Genomic DNA, 18,290 nt, shown 5'->3' with positions numbered 1-18,290 from the left:
CAGAATAATACTGTGGTTCCTTACCTGGGTTTCCTGTGTAACACACACATTTGAAGGAGAAAGGTGAAACTTGGAGACACGTTCCATTACGACAAAATCTATCGCAGTTCTCTCGTCCAATCACATCAGAGCAGTTAGCCCCTGAGGGAAAAGATAAAGCATGAATTATGAATAATTTAAAATTAACAAAATGGTTTAGATAAGTATCTAGATTCTACATTCGTATAGATTGGATCTATAGTATTTTATTCGTATAGATTCAATCTACAGTATTTTATTCATATAGATTGGATCTACGGTATTTTATTCGTATAGATTCAATCTACAGTATTTTATTCGTATAGATTCTACAGTCTACAATCTACATATTTTATTCGTATAGATTCAATCTACAGTATTTTATTCGTATAGATTCAATCTACAGTATTTTATAGATTGGATCTACAGTATTTTATTCATATAGATTCAATCTATTGTTTTTTATTTGATTTGAAGAAACGTAGGGTCAACAATTACCTACAGTAATTAACAGATTCTGAAATTAAATTAAACTGAAAGACATCATTGCAGCTTGAAAGTCTACATTGAAACTCACTTACGGTGGCCCCGTTGCACAAAGTTAGTTAGTTATTGCATAATGCATTTCTAATGATAACGGTGTTCATTTCATGATTCAGATGACTTGTCATGTTTTTGACATCACAAGTTGGCTCCTAAGTCTTCTTCAGAGCCAATGTTTAAACAACGTTTGAGAGCCATCGTTTATTGACAAAGACATGGTGAGAGAAGGAATCAAATCTAAATGAAAATGGTAGAGAGGAGGTAAAGTAACTAAGAATGCATTCAGGTGGTACAAAAACCCATTCCAGAAATAATTATGGTGATTAACACAAAATAAAGTCCTGGAAGAAAATATTGTTCACATAAATAGCCCATAGGGTATCTGTGTCTACATACCAAATAGCACCCTTTTCCCAATGAAGTGCACTACTTTTGACCAGAGCCCTATGTGTACTATGAAGGGAAAAGGGTGCAGTTTGGGACGGAATCTGGATATTCTTGAAATAAATGCATTAAGCTAGATGAGAACTAGTAATTATGATAGATAAATAATATGGAAGTATCTCCAAGCAATAGGGTTGTAACATTAGGGTTATGTTCCAAATTGCACCCTATTCTCGATATAGTGCACTATTTTTTTTTTTACCAGAGCCCACAATGTAGGGAATAGGGTGCCATTTGGGACACATCCTTAGCCTCCAGGTAGGTAGGTGGATTCTGTCACGGCAGATTTAATTAACGAGAGCAATTTATTTTCGCATTTATAGTAATTGAAGGTACAACAATCCATTGAGTTTAGCATTTGGTGGATGAGTACAGGGTGTAAAGTAAAGCATCAAACCCTGATGAAGGCTATTTGGCCACAACATTGGTTAAATAAATCCACTGCAAGGAGAGATGAGTGTGCAACTTTTTCACAAAGTAGCTTAAAATGAAATCAACATTCATTTTTGGACTATATATAGCGTATCAGTGGCGGGGTCGGGGAGGGGGATTTGTTGTTGTTTGAACTGCAGAATGCCCCTTTAAAAACATAACAGTAGAAACAAAGTCAGAATTGTTAGTTGTATTCCTCACCTGTAAAATGTGGAGGGCACAAACACTTATATGTTACGTGAATGTGATCTGTCGTACCATTGCTTACACAGACTCCTTTGTTCTCACATGGGTTTTCCAAACACGCATCAAACTTCTCACAGAACTTTCCAGAGTAACGCTGGCGGCACTGACAGCGGTACGCTCCGTCTTCCCAAAAGCTTGTCCTACAAACACCGTTCCCGGAGCAGAGTCGCACTAGTGGGCTGCTTCGACACTGTTGTTCCTTCACAGAGACGTTGAGACGAAGACCCAGCTTGCAGAGCTGTGAATTCCCCCTCATGCGAAGCTATGAAATAATGAAGGCCCGGGAGAAGCCACTTAGGTTGGACCTGCCTAGACGCGTTCATAACATCATCGGAACAGAGAAACTGGTCTTGTGACTGTGGTGCAGTGGAACAACTTTCAAAGTCCTCCTTTGACACATTGAGGATCCTGATACCGTATAAATCCAGAGTGGCATCAATAGAAACAAACAGCTTGACGCCAAACTGCACCTCTAGAGGACAAATCTGAGGTAAGTTCCAAGTTGGCGGAACATCTGACTTTTGGGTCTCTGTCCTTTCTTGATCACCCCAACATTGGACCATACTATCACAGATGTTTTCCATGAGTGTCCATTTCACCTGAGCAGTTTGTGGTTGTAGGTGCCATTCCAGATTGGCTGGTCGGTTGCAGACTGTCTGGCTGTGAACAACTATGCAGCCATTGAGAAAATAGCTTATTATGACAGCGATGATGTGAAATGAAAGCCTCTGCATTTTTAAGTTTCTCCCTTTTGGTGCTTCCCTATTTGCTTTCGTACAGGTCTTCAGAGCTTTCGTACAGGTCTTCAGAGCTTTCGTACAGGTCTTCAGAGCATTCCTGAAGACATTTAATTTGAGGAATGTTCAGGGTAAAAGAGAATTCCTGTCTGATAAAGTCAGAGGTCCAATGAAGGAGGCTTGATGAACGTCATGGCAACACACCAACCTAAAGACAAAACAAGTAAGAGTTTGATTAGCTAAAATCAATCAAAAAGATCATATTTTCTGTCAATATGACAACCTTGAATGATGCTGCTGATGAAAATGTAAATGTATTTCAAAAGTTCTGTTTATACTGCCTGGACTTCCAACAATGTGAACATCAACTAAACTAGTTAAGTTTTAGTCCAAACCATTTTGTGTCAACATGACAACATTTTGAATGACAGTCCTAATCCTCAAAATATACAATCAAGTTTAAGTAAGTCAGTTCTGACGTTGCAGGCTACATGTATAGTTAAAACTGCAGTGACTTTACCATCAGTTGTTTGATCTGACCTAGGATCAAATACTATTATATAAGCACTAGTCTGCCTGGAGCGAGAGATGGGAAAGGCGGGTTGACACTTTTGGGACTCTTCTATTAGCAAGTAGAGCTCAATTAAGCACAAAGTATTTGAAATAATTTCAAATAGTATTTTAACCCAGGTATGGGTTGTACCGCTGCTGACCACCGAGAATGTCACATAGCCTCATTTCCCTGAGGTTTATACAACCAGTGACAGCGTCAGATAAAATATTTCCTCTCTCGCTCACACACACACACAGACACACACAGACAGATCCCTCAGTGTCAAGCATGTGAGATGAGTTAAACCAGAAGCAGTTGTCTCTCTCCCCTAGGACCTTCTCTAACCCGTGTACTCCAGATAAAAGAACTAGGGAGTAGAGAGATAAAAAAGCCCTGTCTACGTCCCAAATGACACCCTATGGGCCCTGGCCAGCAGTAGTGCACTATGTAGGGAATAGGGTGCCATTTGAGGCACCCATCCCCCAGTGTTACTGTAACTGCACATTCCCACTGTCAGATCTGTCTGACTCACAATGACTGATATGAATAACTGCCTGGTGATAAAGTAATACATAGAGAAGTCTGAATACACGGAGCAGTAGTATCAATACAAGGGGGAGTGATAAAGGCAATGAGATTGGGGAGGCTATTGTGACTGAAAGCTTTGCAGGGAACTCGGTAGCGGCCTACACTGTTTGACAGAGCAAGCTGTCTGGGGAGGGATTGTTCCTGCTTTGCATTGGCAAAGATCCCTTTGACCTGAATACATTGTATTTCTATCAACGGTTGTTTTATCCACATTGTATGATTGTAAAGCAATGAGGAACAATCATGCGAGCGTACTGTAGTCAATTACAACGATCAAATGTTGACAATGCTGGACATACTGTAGTTATCTCTATCAATAATGAACCATGTTTCCAGCTTAAACATGGTGTCCTTGTATATGAAACCATATCACAATCCCTTCCCATCCTTCCCATCTATAGCCATCCCATTGAAGTGTTATCCTTTCTGAAACATTACACTGTAGTATGGATAGCAGACTCACTCACGACCAGACCAGACAGACCGTTAAAGAGTTAGAGAAAGGAGAATGACAGTGAAAGAAAAAGGACGACAGAAGAAAGAGAGAACCTTCCAGTGCAGCAGCCCTGTAGCAGTACCATTATCAACAACCAGGCCTGGAGCAGTACCATCATCAACAACCAGGCCTGGAGCAGTACCATCATCAACAACCAGGCCTGGAGCAGTACCATCATCAACAACCAGGCCTGGAGCAGTACCATCATCAACAACCAGGCCTGGAGCAGTACCATCATCAACAACCAGGCCTGGAGCAGGACCATCATCAACAACCAGGCCTGGAGCAGTACCATCATCAACAACCAGGCCTGGAGCAGTACCATCATCAACAACCAGGCCTGGTGCAGTACCATCATCAACAACCAGGCCTGGAGCAGTACCATCATCAACAACCAGGCCTCATCAACAACCAGGCCTGGAGCAGTACCATCATCAACAACCAGCCCTGTAGCAGTACCATCATCAACAACCAGGCCTGGAGCAGTACCATCATCAACAACCAGGCCTGGAGCAGTACCATCATCAACAACCAGGTCTGGAGCAGTACCATCATCAACAACCAGGCCTGGAGCAGTACCATCATCAACAACTAGGCCTGGAGCAGTACCATCATCAACAACCAGGCCTGGAGCAGTACCATCATCAACAACCAGGCCTGGAGCAGTACCATCATCAACAACCAGGTCTGGAGCAGTACCATCATCAACAACCAGGCCTGGAGCAGTACCATCATCAACAACCAGGCCTGGAGCAGTACCATCATCAACAACCAGGCCTGGAGCAGTACCATCATCAACAACCAGGTCTGGAGCAGTACCATCATCAACAACCAGGCTTGGGGCAGGGCAGGGCAGTACATTACCATCAACAACCTTCCTTGATTAACAATTTGCAATTGTTTATAATGGGGCTCTCCAACCCTGTTCCTGGAGAGCGACTATCCTGTAGGGATTCACTCCAACCCTAATAAAGTGCACCTGATTCAAATAATTAATTGGTTGATAAATTACCACTGGGCTTGGAGCGAAAAACCGTACCGTTTGGGACACAGTCGGAGACAGGAAGGAACGATGCCATTGTGTTCCTCAGCTCACCATCTCTCTCACGGTACAGTCGTTCAGGAGGGAGGTGAAGAAAAGAGCATGGAAAGTCTGTACTGATAACACAAGCTTTACTGTGGATAAAGACAAATCCAGCTGCCCTTTACTATGCAAAGATTGTATAAATACTGTACATTTATTTGTATTCATAAACAAATCAACTATGTTGCTATAATTAAAATAATTATATTTATTATATTGGGTAATAGACCAATAATAACGAGACTGGACAGTATAATTGTTTTACTGTGTTTCTATAGTTAGAAGAATAATCTCTATACGTGTGGAGGTTAATTACTATGTAATCAGAGGCTCATGATTACTGAACAAACAAAAAGGAAACCACAACTGGATACATAGGTTGTCTCCCAAATGGCACCCTTTTCCCTACAAGGGACCTACCCCATGGGCCCTGGTCAACATTAGTACAGTAGTCGAAAGAAAAAGAGTGCCATAGAGTACCACAGTATGAGTCATTAATACCCATAACACCTAGCAGTCAAACAGGGAAATGGTTCCAATCGTTTTTCCACCACTAATTTTTCCCATAGTGGATTTTAGAAACACTTCAAATAAGGGCTGTGTTTCGTGTATTCTTACCCTGGCATGACGTTTTAATAATCATGTAAATCTCTCTAGGACAAGGTGACTTTTATCAATATAGTCGCCTGTATTTATCCACAAAAATAAAATGCTAATTTGCCTCTATCATAAAGAACTACAAATACCATGGTGATCTGGATGAGACTACCAAATTGAAGCAAAGGTAAGAATCTCTTGATTTGTCTACTTTGACGCTAATTAGCATTTTCGAATATGAGACCAAATACAGGCGACTATATTGATAAAAGTCATCTTGTCCTAGAGAGATTTACATGGTTAGCAAAATGTCACACCAGGGTAAGAATACATGAAACACAGCCTTTATTTTACGTGTTTCTAAACTCCCCTATGGAAAAAAACAATTGGAAAGCTTTCCTTGTTTGACCACTAGGTTTTATGGGCATTATGACACCTCCACTGTGGGGCTCTATTTGGAGAGTATCCATGTTGTCAACAGGAACTGTCAGACATACTGAGGTATCAGATCCTAGCCTAATTATCAGCCTGGGAGGTTTTCTTTGAAGTAAAGGTCAGAGTACACCCAGGACTATAATCAAATACATGATGGGTATTATTCCAGACCTGGGTACAAATAGTATTTGTTTTCCTTTCAAATACTTTGTGTGTTTGATTAAGCCTGTCTGGAGAGCCAAATGGGTCACATGTGCGCTTTTGGGACTAATCCATTGTGACAAGCAAGATCCATGAAGCACACCTGAAGTATTTGAAAGAAAACAAATATTATCTGAACCCAGATCTGACAGGTATCATCTTTCATTAAACTCACCAGATGATACATTTAGTCAAGAGACAGGTCCGTTACCATGAAAACCACCATACATATCAGAATTAGGAGGCAAGGCAATAGACTTTCATCTTGGATGAATTTCATGGGTAAATTAAGCGAATGCAGCAGAAAAAAATGTTTCTATCATCCAACCTTTGCTGTAAAATCTGTATCCAATAAGCATATTTGAATTAAACAACAACTCTATGCTTAATGTCTCAGCCTGCGTAGGTAACGCGTTTGCACCGAGTCCTTATTTACCATTATGAGATGTGAAATGAGGTTTTACATTACCAGTGAGAAGGAGCAACAAGCTTGAAGAGTGCTCTATGATTGATATTCAAATTCAAGCACAGGGGCACATGTCATAATATTGATGTATGAAAAGGGCTGAGAGAGCGTATTCATGCAACAGGCCTGGTCTAAAGAACCATGGCTACACCCCAAATAGCACTCTGTTTCCTAAATAGTGCCCTTCCATTGACCAGGGTCCATAGGGCTCTGGTAAAAAATGGTGCACTGTGTAAGGAATACTGTAGGGTGCCATTTGGAATAAAGACCACTACTTTCTAGATATGATAGAACCCAGATGAACAGGTAGTCTCTGAGTTCTCCTTCCGTTCACACAAGGATCAAATTGGGCGATGCATGGGGAGAGGAGGAGGAGAAGAGGTAGTCTCTGAGTTCTCCTTCCGTTCACACAAGGATCAAATTGGGCGATGCATGGGGAGAGGAGGAGGAGAAGAGTTAACCCAAATAACAAGGTGAGAGGGGTAAGGGGATGAATTGAAGAGGGCATGGTAGTCTGTAGAAGAGCGACCTTGGGGGGAGATAAACCGAAAATGATCGACATTGCCTTCCTCTTACCGAAGCAATGCTACACGACGTTCCAGTAGATTGTTGTAGAACCATTATCTAGTCAACAGTAATAGCCTATACATTATGTTGATTCCTGCTATGAAAGTGTGCCTGGCCCTGTTAGGCTGTCGCCTGTTGTGTGGGCGAGCCACTCTCACCCCTCTTCCCACTGTGACACGGAGGAGGGAGAGATGCATTCTGAGAAGCACAAGCATATGACCATTACTCAAAATGCTATTGGGAACAAATACAGTTTTCATAGCAACTACTGTCATTCTAGTTACAGAGAGGACAGTCACAGCTTTCTGCGAGTATATTATGTATTTGTCACCTCTTAACAGAGTTCATGGCACCACTTTACAACCGGAGTTGGCTGTAGTATGGTTTTGGTGGAGTGGAGAGCACCATTTGCAGTGAATAGGCCTACATCAAGTAGCCTCGGCCTTGCTCTGGAACGGTTTTTAGAACATTAGCCTACATTTACTGACAGATTCATCAATTAGCCTACATGGCTAATAGATATATAGCAACAACATAATATTTAGAGTTAGAAGTGTTGTGAGTTCCCACTTCCTCACGTGGTGTATAATAGAGCCTATAGGTCAATGCACAAGGATGTCTGCGAATTCCCTGAAGATATATATATTTTTTTATCATTCTGGGGCCTCATATTGCATAGAAACTATTCTAAAATACTACTAACAAACATCATTTTGAATGTTCGTACACATAGAAAAATGTCATTTATCAAACAATTATATGCACACCGGTAAAACTGTTGATAAATACCAATTGTTCTCATCCTCAGTGCACGCGTGTGACCTTGGCTATTTGCATTTCGAAACGCCCCCAATTAACCATATATGGTCAAAATCATCCCTTTAAAAGGCCATGGGGAATATATACAAGGCCGTACCATGAAATAGCCTACAACAGTGCAACCAAAATATAGGTGTTCGTGCCAGAGGTTGAGTACAACCAAAAGGTTTTATTTGGCTCCCTCAGTCGTGGTTTGACCAATAAAAATAATAACATAGCAACAGAGGACCATTAGGACAATTCACGTTGCCTTAGCAATGGAAAATATATACAGAGCAAAAATATAAAACGCAACATGTAAAGGGCTCCCGAGTGGCACAGCGGTCTAAAGGCATTGCATCTCAGTGCTAGAGGTGTCACTACAGACCCTGGTTCAATTCCAGGCTGTATCACAAACAGCCGTGAATGTCAATTAAGCCAGGCTTAATCGCACCTCTCTAATTCAGAGGGGTTGGGTTAAATGCAGAGGGAAGACACATTACAGTTGAATGCATTCAGTTATACAACAGACCTGGTTTTCCCTGATGGTGTATGGAAATGTTGTTCTCAGTTCATTTTGCATCCAGAACATAAAACATTGGCACATCGGGGGATGTGAGATGCCGAACAACAAGCTCCAGCTGAAAAGAGCCCGTTGCCAAAAACCAAAGGGTGGATTGCACTTTGATGTTCACCGAAACGGCATGGGTTCGCCTTTCTAAAGGTCTTAAATCCTTGCAAAGATTCTTAAGATTGGTTTTGGGAAATGATATCTGATGAACCAATCTGTACCTCCTGCAAAAAAAAGTCCCACCCGTCTCTAAAAATGCACTCTCTGCAAAATGCAGCGTTTGCCAAATTTTCCAACAGAGCAAGATCTGCCATCTCATTTGATTTCCCATTATCTCAGTGAAACAATGGTTACACTTTCACACATACCTTTAACTTAACAAATTACTGTACTTTATATGGATTATTATCGTAACAAATGCACTGATGTGGTCAAATTATATATAGCCTGTCAAGATATGTTGCATGAATTCACAATGGAAATACACCGCCATGCAATCTCCATAGACAAACATTGGCAGTAGAACGGCCTTACTGAAGAGCTCAGTGACTTTCAATGTGACAACCATTATAGGATGCCACCTTTCAAACAAGTCAGTTCATCAAATTTCTGCCCTACTAGAGCTCAACCCGTTGTAGCGCGTAGCATGTAAAAACCATTGTTGCAACACTCACTACCGAGCTCCAAACTGTCTCTGGGAGCAACGTCAGCACAATAACTGTTCGTCGGGAGTTTCATGAAATGGGTTTACATGGCTGAGCAGACGCATAAACCCGAAGATCACCATGCGCAATGTCAAGTGTCGGCTGGAGTGGTGTAAAGCTCGCCGCCATTGGATTCTGGTGCAGTGGAAACTTGTTATCTGGAGTGATTTTATTTATTTCACCTTTATTTAACCAGGTAGGCAAGTTGAGAACAAGTTCTCAAATGAATCACGCTTCACCATCTGGCAGGCCGACGGACGAATCTTCGGGTTTGGCGGATGCATATTGTTACTGTAAAGTTTGGTGGAGGAGGAAAAAAGGTCCTGGGCTGTTTTCATGGTTTGGACTAGGCCTCTGAGATCCTGTGAAGGGAAATCTTAACACTACAGCATACTACAATGACATTCTTCTAAATTTGTGGCGACAGTTTGGGGAAGGCTCTTTCCTGTTTCAGCATGACCATGCCCCCAAGCACAAAGCCAGGTCCATTCAGAAATGGTTTGTCGAGATCAGTGTGTAAGAACTTGCCTGGTCTGCACGGCTGACCTCAACTCCATCAAACACCTTTGGGATTAATTGGAACGCCGAATGCGAGCCAGGCCTAATCGCACAACATCAGTGCCCAACCTCACTAATGCTTGTGGCTGAATGGAAGCAAGTCCCTGCAATAATGTTCCAACATCTAGTGGAAAGCCTTCCCAGAAGAGTGGAGGTTGTTTTAGCAGCAAAGGGGGACCAACTCCATGTTAATGCCCATCATTTTGGAATGAGATGTTCGATGAGCAGCTGTCCACATACTCACGCAGTGTACATGAGGCCCCTGGATCCTATTTTTACATTTTGTACATCAACATATCAATCATATATTCCCTGGATTTGTGAGCTTCATTTTTAAAATCTCCATCTCAGTTGTCTTAGTTGGCACTGGAAAACAACGTGTCTAGAGCCCCGTCACTAATGTCAAGTGGTTACACTTATCCATTAAATTTATTTTCTTCATGTTGTATTCATTGTTATCCAGCAAAATAGTTACATTTCTCACGATGTGTATTTAGTGTCCATATCACCCAGCTCTAATCAGGATGACATTGGCTGACTCATAGGAGAGAGGAGTAACGAGGAGAAGCTGAGGGAGGGAGGGGGGGTGAAGAGGGGCATCTAATGCTCCTGTCGTGCTCGATGTCAGCTTGGATAATAGGATGACAATCACACACGTGTGCTGAGGCCAACGGATCAATAACACAGTATTGGTAAATCTCTCTCCTATTCTTTATTTTCTTTCCTTGCTCTCCATTTCTCTTTCTCCATCCCTCGCTGGCAAGAGACACTTGCTTGTGCTAATTTATCACATGGAAATAGAATTGCCTGTATCGGTTCTTCCAAAGGGTTTAGACATGAGAATATCTTCCAGATGCTGAGGACGAGACATGATGTAAGCTGTGATTTAATGGAAGTGAGAGAAAATGTACACCACAAAATATTGAGGTTTAACATTAGTTAAAACATGGGGGGAGAATGTAAAACATGTTGCAAGCTAATACTGTAGATCAATATTGTGACTGTTTGGTTTTTCCACCTGGAATCCCTCCACTGGTGTACCACAGAAAACATAAACCAATCGAATGAATGAATGAATCCCAAACATTTGATTGGTTGTCAAAATACAGGCTAAGCTATATTGTGAATAAATACCATGTCAATGGTAAACAAATTCAGGAAAAATAAGCAATTCCAGTGTTTCCCAACGGTGGAAAAGTTAGCGAACTTCCTGCAAATCTACACATTTTGCCATGAGGCAGAGAGAACATGTTTCAGTTTGAAAGAAAATGTCCTGCAAATCTACACATTTTGTCATGAGGCAGAGAGAACATGTTTCAGTTAGAAAGAACATTTCCTGCAGATTTACAAATTTTGCCATGAGGCAGAGAGAACATGTTTCAGTTTGAAAGAAAATGTCCTGCAAATCTACCCATTTGGCCATGAGGCAGAGAGAACATGTTTCAGTTTGAAAGAAAATGTCCTGCAAATCTACACATTTGGCCATGAGGCAGAGAGAACATGTTTCAGTTTGAAAGAAAATGTCTTGCAAATCTACACATTTTGCCATGAGGCAGAGATAACACGTTTACGTTTGAAAGAAAATGTCCTGAAAATCTACACATTTGGCCATGAGGCAGAGAGAACACGTTTAAGTTTGAAAGAAAATGTCCTGCAAATCTACACATTTGGCCATGAGGCAGAGAGAACACGTTTCAGTTTGAAAGAAAATGTCCTGCAAATCTACATTTTGCCATGAGGCAGAGAGAACACATTTCAGTTTGAAAAAAATGTCCTGCAAATCTACACATTTGGCCATGAGGCAGAGAGAACACGTTTCAGTTTGAAAGAAAATGTCCTGCAAATCTACACATTTTAAATGAGGCAGAAAACATGTTTCAGTTTGAAAGAAAATGTCCTGCAAATCTACATTTTGCCATGAGGCAGAGAGAACATGTTTCAGTTTGAAAGAAAATGTCCTGCAAATCTACACATTTTGTCATGAGGCAGAGAGAACATGTTTCAGTTTGAAAGAAAATGTCCTGCAAATCTACATTTTGCCATGAGGCAGAGAACATGTTTCAGTTTGAAAGAAAATGTCCTGCAAATCTACACATTTTGTCATGAGGCAGAGAGAACATGTTTCAGTTTGAAAGAAAATGTCCTGCAAATCTACACATTTTGTCATGAGGCAGAGAGAACTGTTTCAGTTAGAAAGAACATTTCCTGCAGATTTACACATTTGTATGAGGCAGAGAGAACATGTTTCAGTTAGAAAGAACATTTCCTGCAGATTTACACATTTGGCCATGAGGCAGAGAGAACATGTTTCAGTTTGAAAGAAAATGTCCTGCAAATCTACACATTTTGCCATGAGGCAGAGAGAACACGTTTAAGTTTGAAAGAAAATGTCCTGCAAATCTACACATTTGGCCATGAGGCAGAGATAACACGTTTACGTTTGAAAGAAAATGTCCTGAAAATCTACACATTTGGCCATGAGGCAGAGAGAACACGTTTAAGTTTGAAAGAAAATGTCCTGCAAATCTACACATTTGGCCATGAGGCAGAGAGAACACGTTTAAGTTTGAAAGAAAATGTCCTGCAAATCTACACATTTCGTCATGGTATTGTGCCTTGTTCTTATACTATCTGACTGACTCAAACATAACAAATCAATAGGAGCCCCATGCCATGACATTTTTGGAATTTTAAATTCTCCCTGCCTAGTTTATATTTCGATTAGTTGTCAAAGATTATCTTATTTAAAAAAGATATTGCTCCATCTGGTTTTAGTCATTTAAGTTAACACTAAAAATGTTTTACCATCCTGGAAGTGATTTTCCAAAGATTTTTTGTTTCCCATGTTAAATAGAGGAAAAACTGGATTGAAAGAAAGAAAGAAGTCTGTAGCTTTCTTGCCTGGGGACAAGATCTCCCTCAGGTCTGATGAGCTGCCCCCTCTGGGCAAAGGAGTCACAACAAACCTTTTTCCAGGAATGAGACGTGATGCCTGGTTTAGTCCGACTGCAGTCAGTCATAGAGGTCACACGCCAGCCTAAGAGAACATGAAACAATTAAATAATGTAGGCCTACTAATTATCACCAACAATCCCACACATCTGATTAGTAGTCCAAGAGCTGTGTAGAGACAGTGAAAATCAGGGATAGTTGTAAACCTGAAGCTTATCAATAATGGAATGTAGATCAATCACAATTCATTCTGTATTTGTGTAGCCAGGAAGCAATTTAAAAAATGTAGAAAAAAGGATGAGGAATGCTGCAAGATGTCTCAGGTCTGATGAGCTGCCCCCTCTGGGCAAAGGAGTCCCAACAAACCTTTTTCCAGGAATGAGACGTGATGCCTGGTTTAGTCCGACTATGGTCAGTCAGAGGTCACACTCCATCCAGTCAGCCAGCCAGTCAGTCAGAGGTCACACTCCATCCAGTCAGCCAGCCAGTTAGCCAGCCAGAGGTCACACTCCATCCAGTCAGCCAGTTAGCCAGCCAGAGGTCACACTCCATCCAGTCAGCCAGAGGTCACACTCCATCCAGTCAGCCAGTCAATCAGTCAGAGGTCACACTCCATCCAGTCAGCCAGCCAGTCAGTCAGAGGTCACACTCCATTCAGTCAGCCAGTCAGAGGTCACACTTCATCCGGTCAGCCAGTCAGCCAGCCAGTCAGTCAGAGGTCACACTCCATCCAGTCAGCCAGCCAGTCAGTCAGTCAGAGGTCACACTCCATCCAGTCAGCCAGCCAGTCAGTCAGAGGTCACACTCCATCCAGTCAGCCAGCCAGTTAGCCAGCCAGAGGTCACACTCCATCCAGTCAGCCAGTTAGCCAGCCAGAGGTCACACTCCATCCAGTCAGCCAGAGGTCACACTCCATCCAGTCAGCCAGTCAATCAGTCAGAGGTCACACTCCATCCAGTCAGCCAGTCAGTCAGTCAGAGGTCACACTCCATCCAGTCAGCCAGTCAGTCAGTCAGAGGTCACACTTCATCCGGTCAGCCAGTCAGCCAGCCAGTCAGTCAGAGGTCACACTCCATCCAGTCAGCCAGCCAGTCAGTCAGAGGTCACACTCCATCCAGTCAGCCAGCCAGTCAGTCAGTCAGAGGTCACACTCCATCCAGTCAGCCAGTCAGCCAGCCAGTCAGTCAGAGGACACACTCCATCCAGTCAGCCAGTCAGTCAGCCAAAGAAGCCAAACCAAATAACTGTCTGACAAATCAACCAGCTGTTTTGTTTTGTTTGATATAAGGTCAGCCAGTAACAGTAATACAATCTTGCATTTCACACTGGCAAGCTCCCGATCACATATATCACTTGTTGAGGAGGAATTGTCTCTCTGAACACTGACATCAAAACACTTATTGACTTGTCGGTTTGCTGACTGTTGCATTTGTCACGTTTGAAAAGCAAGGAAGAGTCTCACTAAGGACCACAAAATAAATGACCATGATTTGCAAATGTGTTACAGGCCTATGGATTCACACAGGCACACACACTGTACACTCAAAGGCCTCCTGCACGTTCTTTCCCTCTCCCTCCCTCCCTCCCTCCTGCACGTTCTTTCTCTCTCCTCCCTCTCTCTCTCCTGCACGTTCTTTCCCTCTCCTCCCTTCCTCCCTCCCTCCTACACTTTTCTTTCCCTCTCCCCCTCCCTCCCTCCCTCCCTCCCTCCTGCACGTTCTTTCCCTCTCCTCCCTCCCTCCTGCATGTTCTTTCCCTCCCCTCCCTCCCTCCTGCACGTTCTTTCCCTCTCCTCCCTCCCTCCTGCATGTTCTTTCCCTCTCCTCCCTCCCTCCCTTACGTTCTTTCCCTCTCCTCCCTCCCTCCTGCACGTTCTTTCCCTCTCCTCCCTCCCTCCTGCACGTTCTTTCCCTCTCCTCCCTCCCTCCTGCATGTTCTTTCCCTCCCTCCCTCCCTCCCTCCCTCCCTCCTGCACGTTCTTTCCCTCTCCTCCCTCCCTCCTGCACGTTCTTTCCCTCCCCTCCCTCCCTCCTGCACGTTCTTTCCCTCTCCTCCCTCCCTCCTCCACGTTCTTTCCCTCTCCTCCCTCCCTCCCTCCATTCGTTCTTTCCCTCTCCTCCCTCCCTCCCTCCTGCACGTTCTTTCCCTCTCCTCCCTCCCTCCATTACGTTCTTTCCCTCTCCTCCCTCCCTCCATTACGTTCTTTCCCTCTCCTCCCTCCCTCCATTACGTTCTTTCCCTCTCCTCCTCCCTCCCTGCACGTTCTTTCCCTCTCCTCCCTCCCTCCATTGCACGTTCTTTCCCTCTCCTCCCTCCCTCCTTACGTTCTTTCCCTCTCCTCCCTCCCTCCATTACGTTCTTTCCCTCTCCTCCCTCCCTCCATTACGTTCTTTCCCTCTCCTCCCTCCCTCCATTACGTTCTTTCCCTCTCCTCCCTCCCTCCATTACGTTCTTTCCCTCTCCTCCCTCCCTCCATTACGTTCTTTCCCTCTCCTCCCTCCCTCCATTACGTTATTTCCCTCTCCTCCCTCCCTCCTCCATTCGTTTTTCCCTCTCCTCCCTCCCTCCTGCACGTTCTTTCCCTCTCCTCCCTCCCCTCCATTACGTTATTTCCCTCTCCTCCCTCCCTCCCCTGCACGTTCTTTCCCTCTCCTCCCTCCCTCCTGCACGTTCTTTCCCTCTCCTCTCCTCCCTCCATTTCCAGCAGAAAGGTTGCAGGTCAATACAGAGCACTGAGGAATATGATGATGAAGAAGCTGTTAAATAGACATGTATATAGCTTCTGTCCCAAATGGCTACCTATTCCCTCTATAGTGCACTACTTTTGACTAGGACGCATGGGGTATCCCATAGGGCTCTGGTTAATGGTGCACTACACAGGGATAGAATTTGGGATGCATTTATATCATTTCACTATTGATTTCCCGGATCAATCCAATTATCTGGAACACCCATAAATCCTGATGATTATTTCTTAAACCACCCAAAAGCATTGACTTATTACAGGCTTTCATTATATCGTTTATACCTCTAATTGACTGCTTTAATTACAGTGTATGAGACCATACTGTATGCTACGTGTGTAGGCTATCAATAAGAAGTGCAAGTTCCACATCCAGGAACCTGTACCTCTACTTGATATGATGTGCTTATGACATCCCCCTATGAAAACGTAGGACTCAAAGACCAACCTTGTCCATGGCATGTGTCATTCACACAGTTCATACATAGGTCTGATGATCGAATTATTGGTGGATACTGGTGTGTTCTCTGGTGATAAATGTCAAGTGCCAACGGTGTATAGTACCATCGTCTCTAGAATCTAGAATAGACTGTGGAGAATATAATGAGTCACAGGCGCTCCCATTCTGTAGACAATGTCAAGAATGCGTTTGTTTTCTACAGTTAATAACACATTATATTTTACCACTCGTAAGATGAATTTGGTAGCCAATACATTTTTATTAAACTACGACGTCGTCTCCGTTCGCACAAGGAGGACATAATTGCTATTCTCCAATCACCAACTATAGCCTATGGCGAGTGGAGGCAATTACGGCACGGCCATGATAATGCCTGGCTACATGCATTCATTTATTCGCAATTATAATGTACACAAAGTAACCGTAGACTATTTCAGCAACATCCACCACGTCTGCCCCCGCTCTAGAAATGCTCAAGGCCCTGGGTTTAACTAGGATATAATCTGACGACACACAGGGCCATCTGCTGCTCGCGCCTCTATGTTCGAGCTCCCTGCTCACCAATTTAGTTTCGCGCGTCGTTCAATACAGAATTATCACATACGTGTATGCTCACCCTCAGTTGAACATGTTGCAGCAGCACACTTCGAATGATGGTTAGTTGCAAAAGTACATGGAGTCATATGTTTCCAATTTAAAAAGGATAGCTACAATGTTTTCTTTGGACATGTGAGACAACACCGGAAGCCTCGGTGAAGGACCTGTTGCTACGGAAACCTGACGCTTAGAGAGCTTTCAGGGCTCGAGCAGCAGGTGTTTCTCTGAGCCCATGATGAGAATATCGGAATAACAAAGTCATGGATATGAGAGAGCCTAAAAGCAAAGTTGGCTATAGGAAATTATACTGATTCGAATAAGACACAGGAGTAGATATTGAGCGCATTACAGTTTTGCAAACAATATAATATATTTTCAGCAATATCGGCAAGGAGATTCATGCAAAAATGATCTCAAATGTCCAAGCATATATGATAAGACCAAAACTTTGGCAAATGTAATATAGCAATATCTATTAAATTAAATAAATAGTGAATCTATCAATATTGTCATTCATCAGATCAGACATAGCCCAAACAAAACAACACAACCCAATCCAGCCAGGGTCAAGACCTATAAAGGTCAGATCGGTTGGTCTGTCAGAAACAATCATGCTTTTACCTTCCAGTGGTCTTTGAACACAGTGGATGAGAAGGTCATGCCTGAGATCAACCCAGGCCCAGATCATCTTTAAAACTGTAATACCTGTGAAAGGAAACAAGTTTTCAACTTTGTTATTGCACACCAACCTGGAAGACCAAGTGTGTTGAATTTTGGCCATCACTGAACTGATCAATTATCTCAGATGGTCAGGGGTGGTGCCTAGTTGGAACAACTAGCGGCCCTCCAGGAATAGGGTTGCCTACCCTTGCCATACACATGCAGGGCTCTGGTCGAAAGTAATGCACTATGGTAAAGTAGTGCACTACATAGGGAACATGGTGCCATTAGTGACACATGGTTGTGTGGTGCAGTATGGGGACTACTCTATTTCTTTGCCATGGTAACCTTGAAGGACCGTGCTGAAATGTCAGCGAATCTAGGTTTAAATAAAGAATCATGTATGAAATAAATACACTATGTCTATGATCAATACATATTTATTCTGTAATAAATCCTGAAACATGGAAACTCACATGTGTTTGTCCCAAAAAATGGCACTATTCTCTGCATGGTTCTTCACGTAATAAATTTCATCTCAAAAGCCCACAGCATTAAATAAGGCATTCTGCCTCATCTCAAGGGTTCTGGGCTATAAGCATCACTTACCGGTGGAACCATGTGAAGTACAATCCCAACAAATCATTGCTTTCAAACATATGGAATTTAAATGTCATATGAGCGAGAAATAAGCTATCAAATAAACAAGGTAGACTTACTGTAGCAGGTTTGCACAGATCCATACGGCTGTGTCTCCAGCCAACAAACTACACTTCCTCCGTAGTTACGCTTACACACAGGTGTTCGCGCACACTAGATAGCTAATTAGCACAGGTGGTC

General features: G+C 42.9%; 1 protein-coding gene across 1 annotated transcript in view; it reads right to left on the bottom strand.

Moving 5' to 3' along the window:
- The window catches only part of LOC127922911 (protein eyes shut homolog), a 41,601-nt gene extending 24,647 nt beyond the window's left edge, over positions 1–16,954 (bottom strand). The window contains exons 1-4 of the mRNA XM_052506916.1: positions 16,810–16,954; positions 13,005–13,075; positions 1,639–2,628; positions 25–141 (exon numbers count right to left, since the gene is read on the bottom strand). Coding sequence (XP_052362876.1) covers positions 25–141; positions 1,639–1,939 — 418 coding nt within the window. The 5' untranslated portion in view covers positions 1,940–2,628; positions 13,005–13,075; positions 16,810–16,954. The remainder of the gene's footprint in view (positions 1–24; positions 142–1,638; positions 2,629–13,004; positions 13,076–16,809) is intronic.
- Positions 16,955–18,290: the final 1,336 nt, after the last annotated feature.

Source organism: Oncorhynchus keta, unplaced genomic scaffold, assembly GCF_023373465.1.
Source record: "Oncorhynchus keta strain PuntledgeMale-10-30-2019 unplaced genomic scaffold, Oket_V2 Un_contig_27618_pilon_pilon, whole genome shotgun sequence".
NCBI lineage: Eukaryota > Metazoa > Chordata > Actinopteri > Salmoniformes > Salmonidae > Oncorhynchus > Oncorhynchus keta.
The sequence above is the reverse complement of the archived record's forward strand: the minus strand, read 5'-3'. Positions and strand labels throughout refer to the sequence as shown.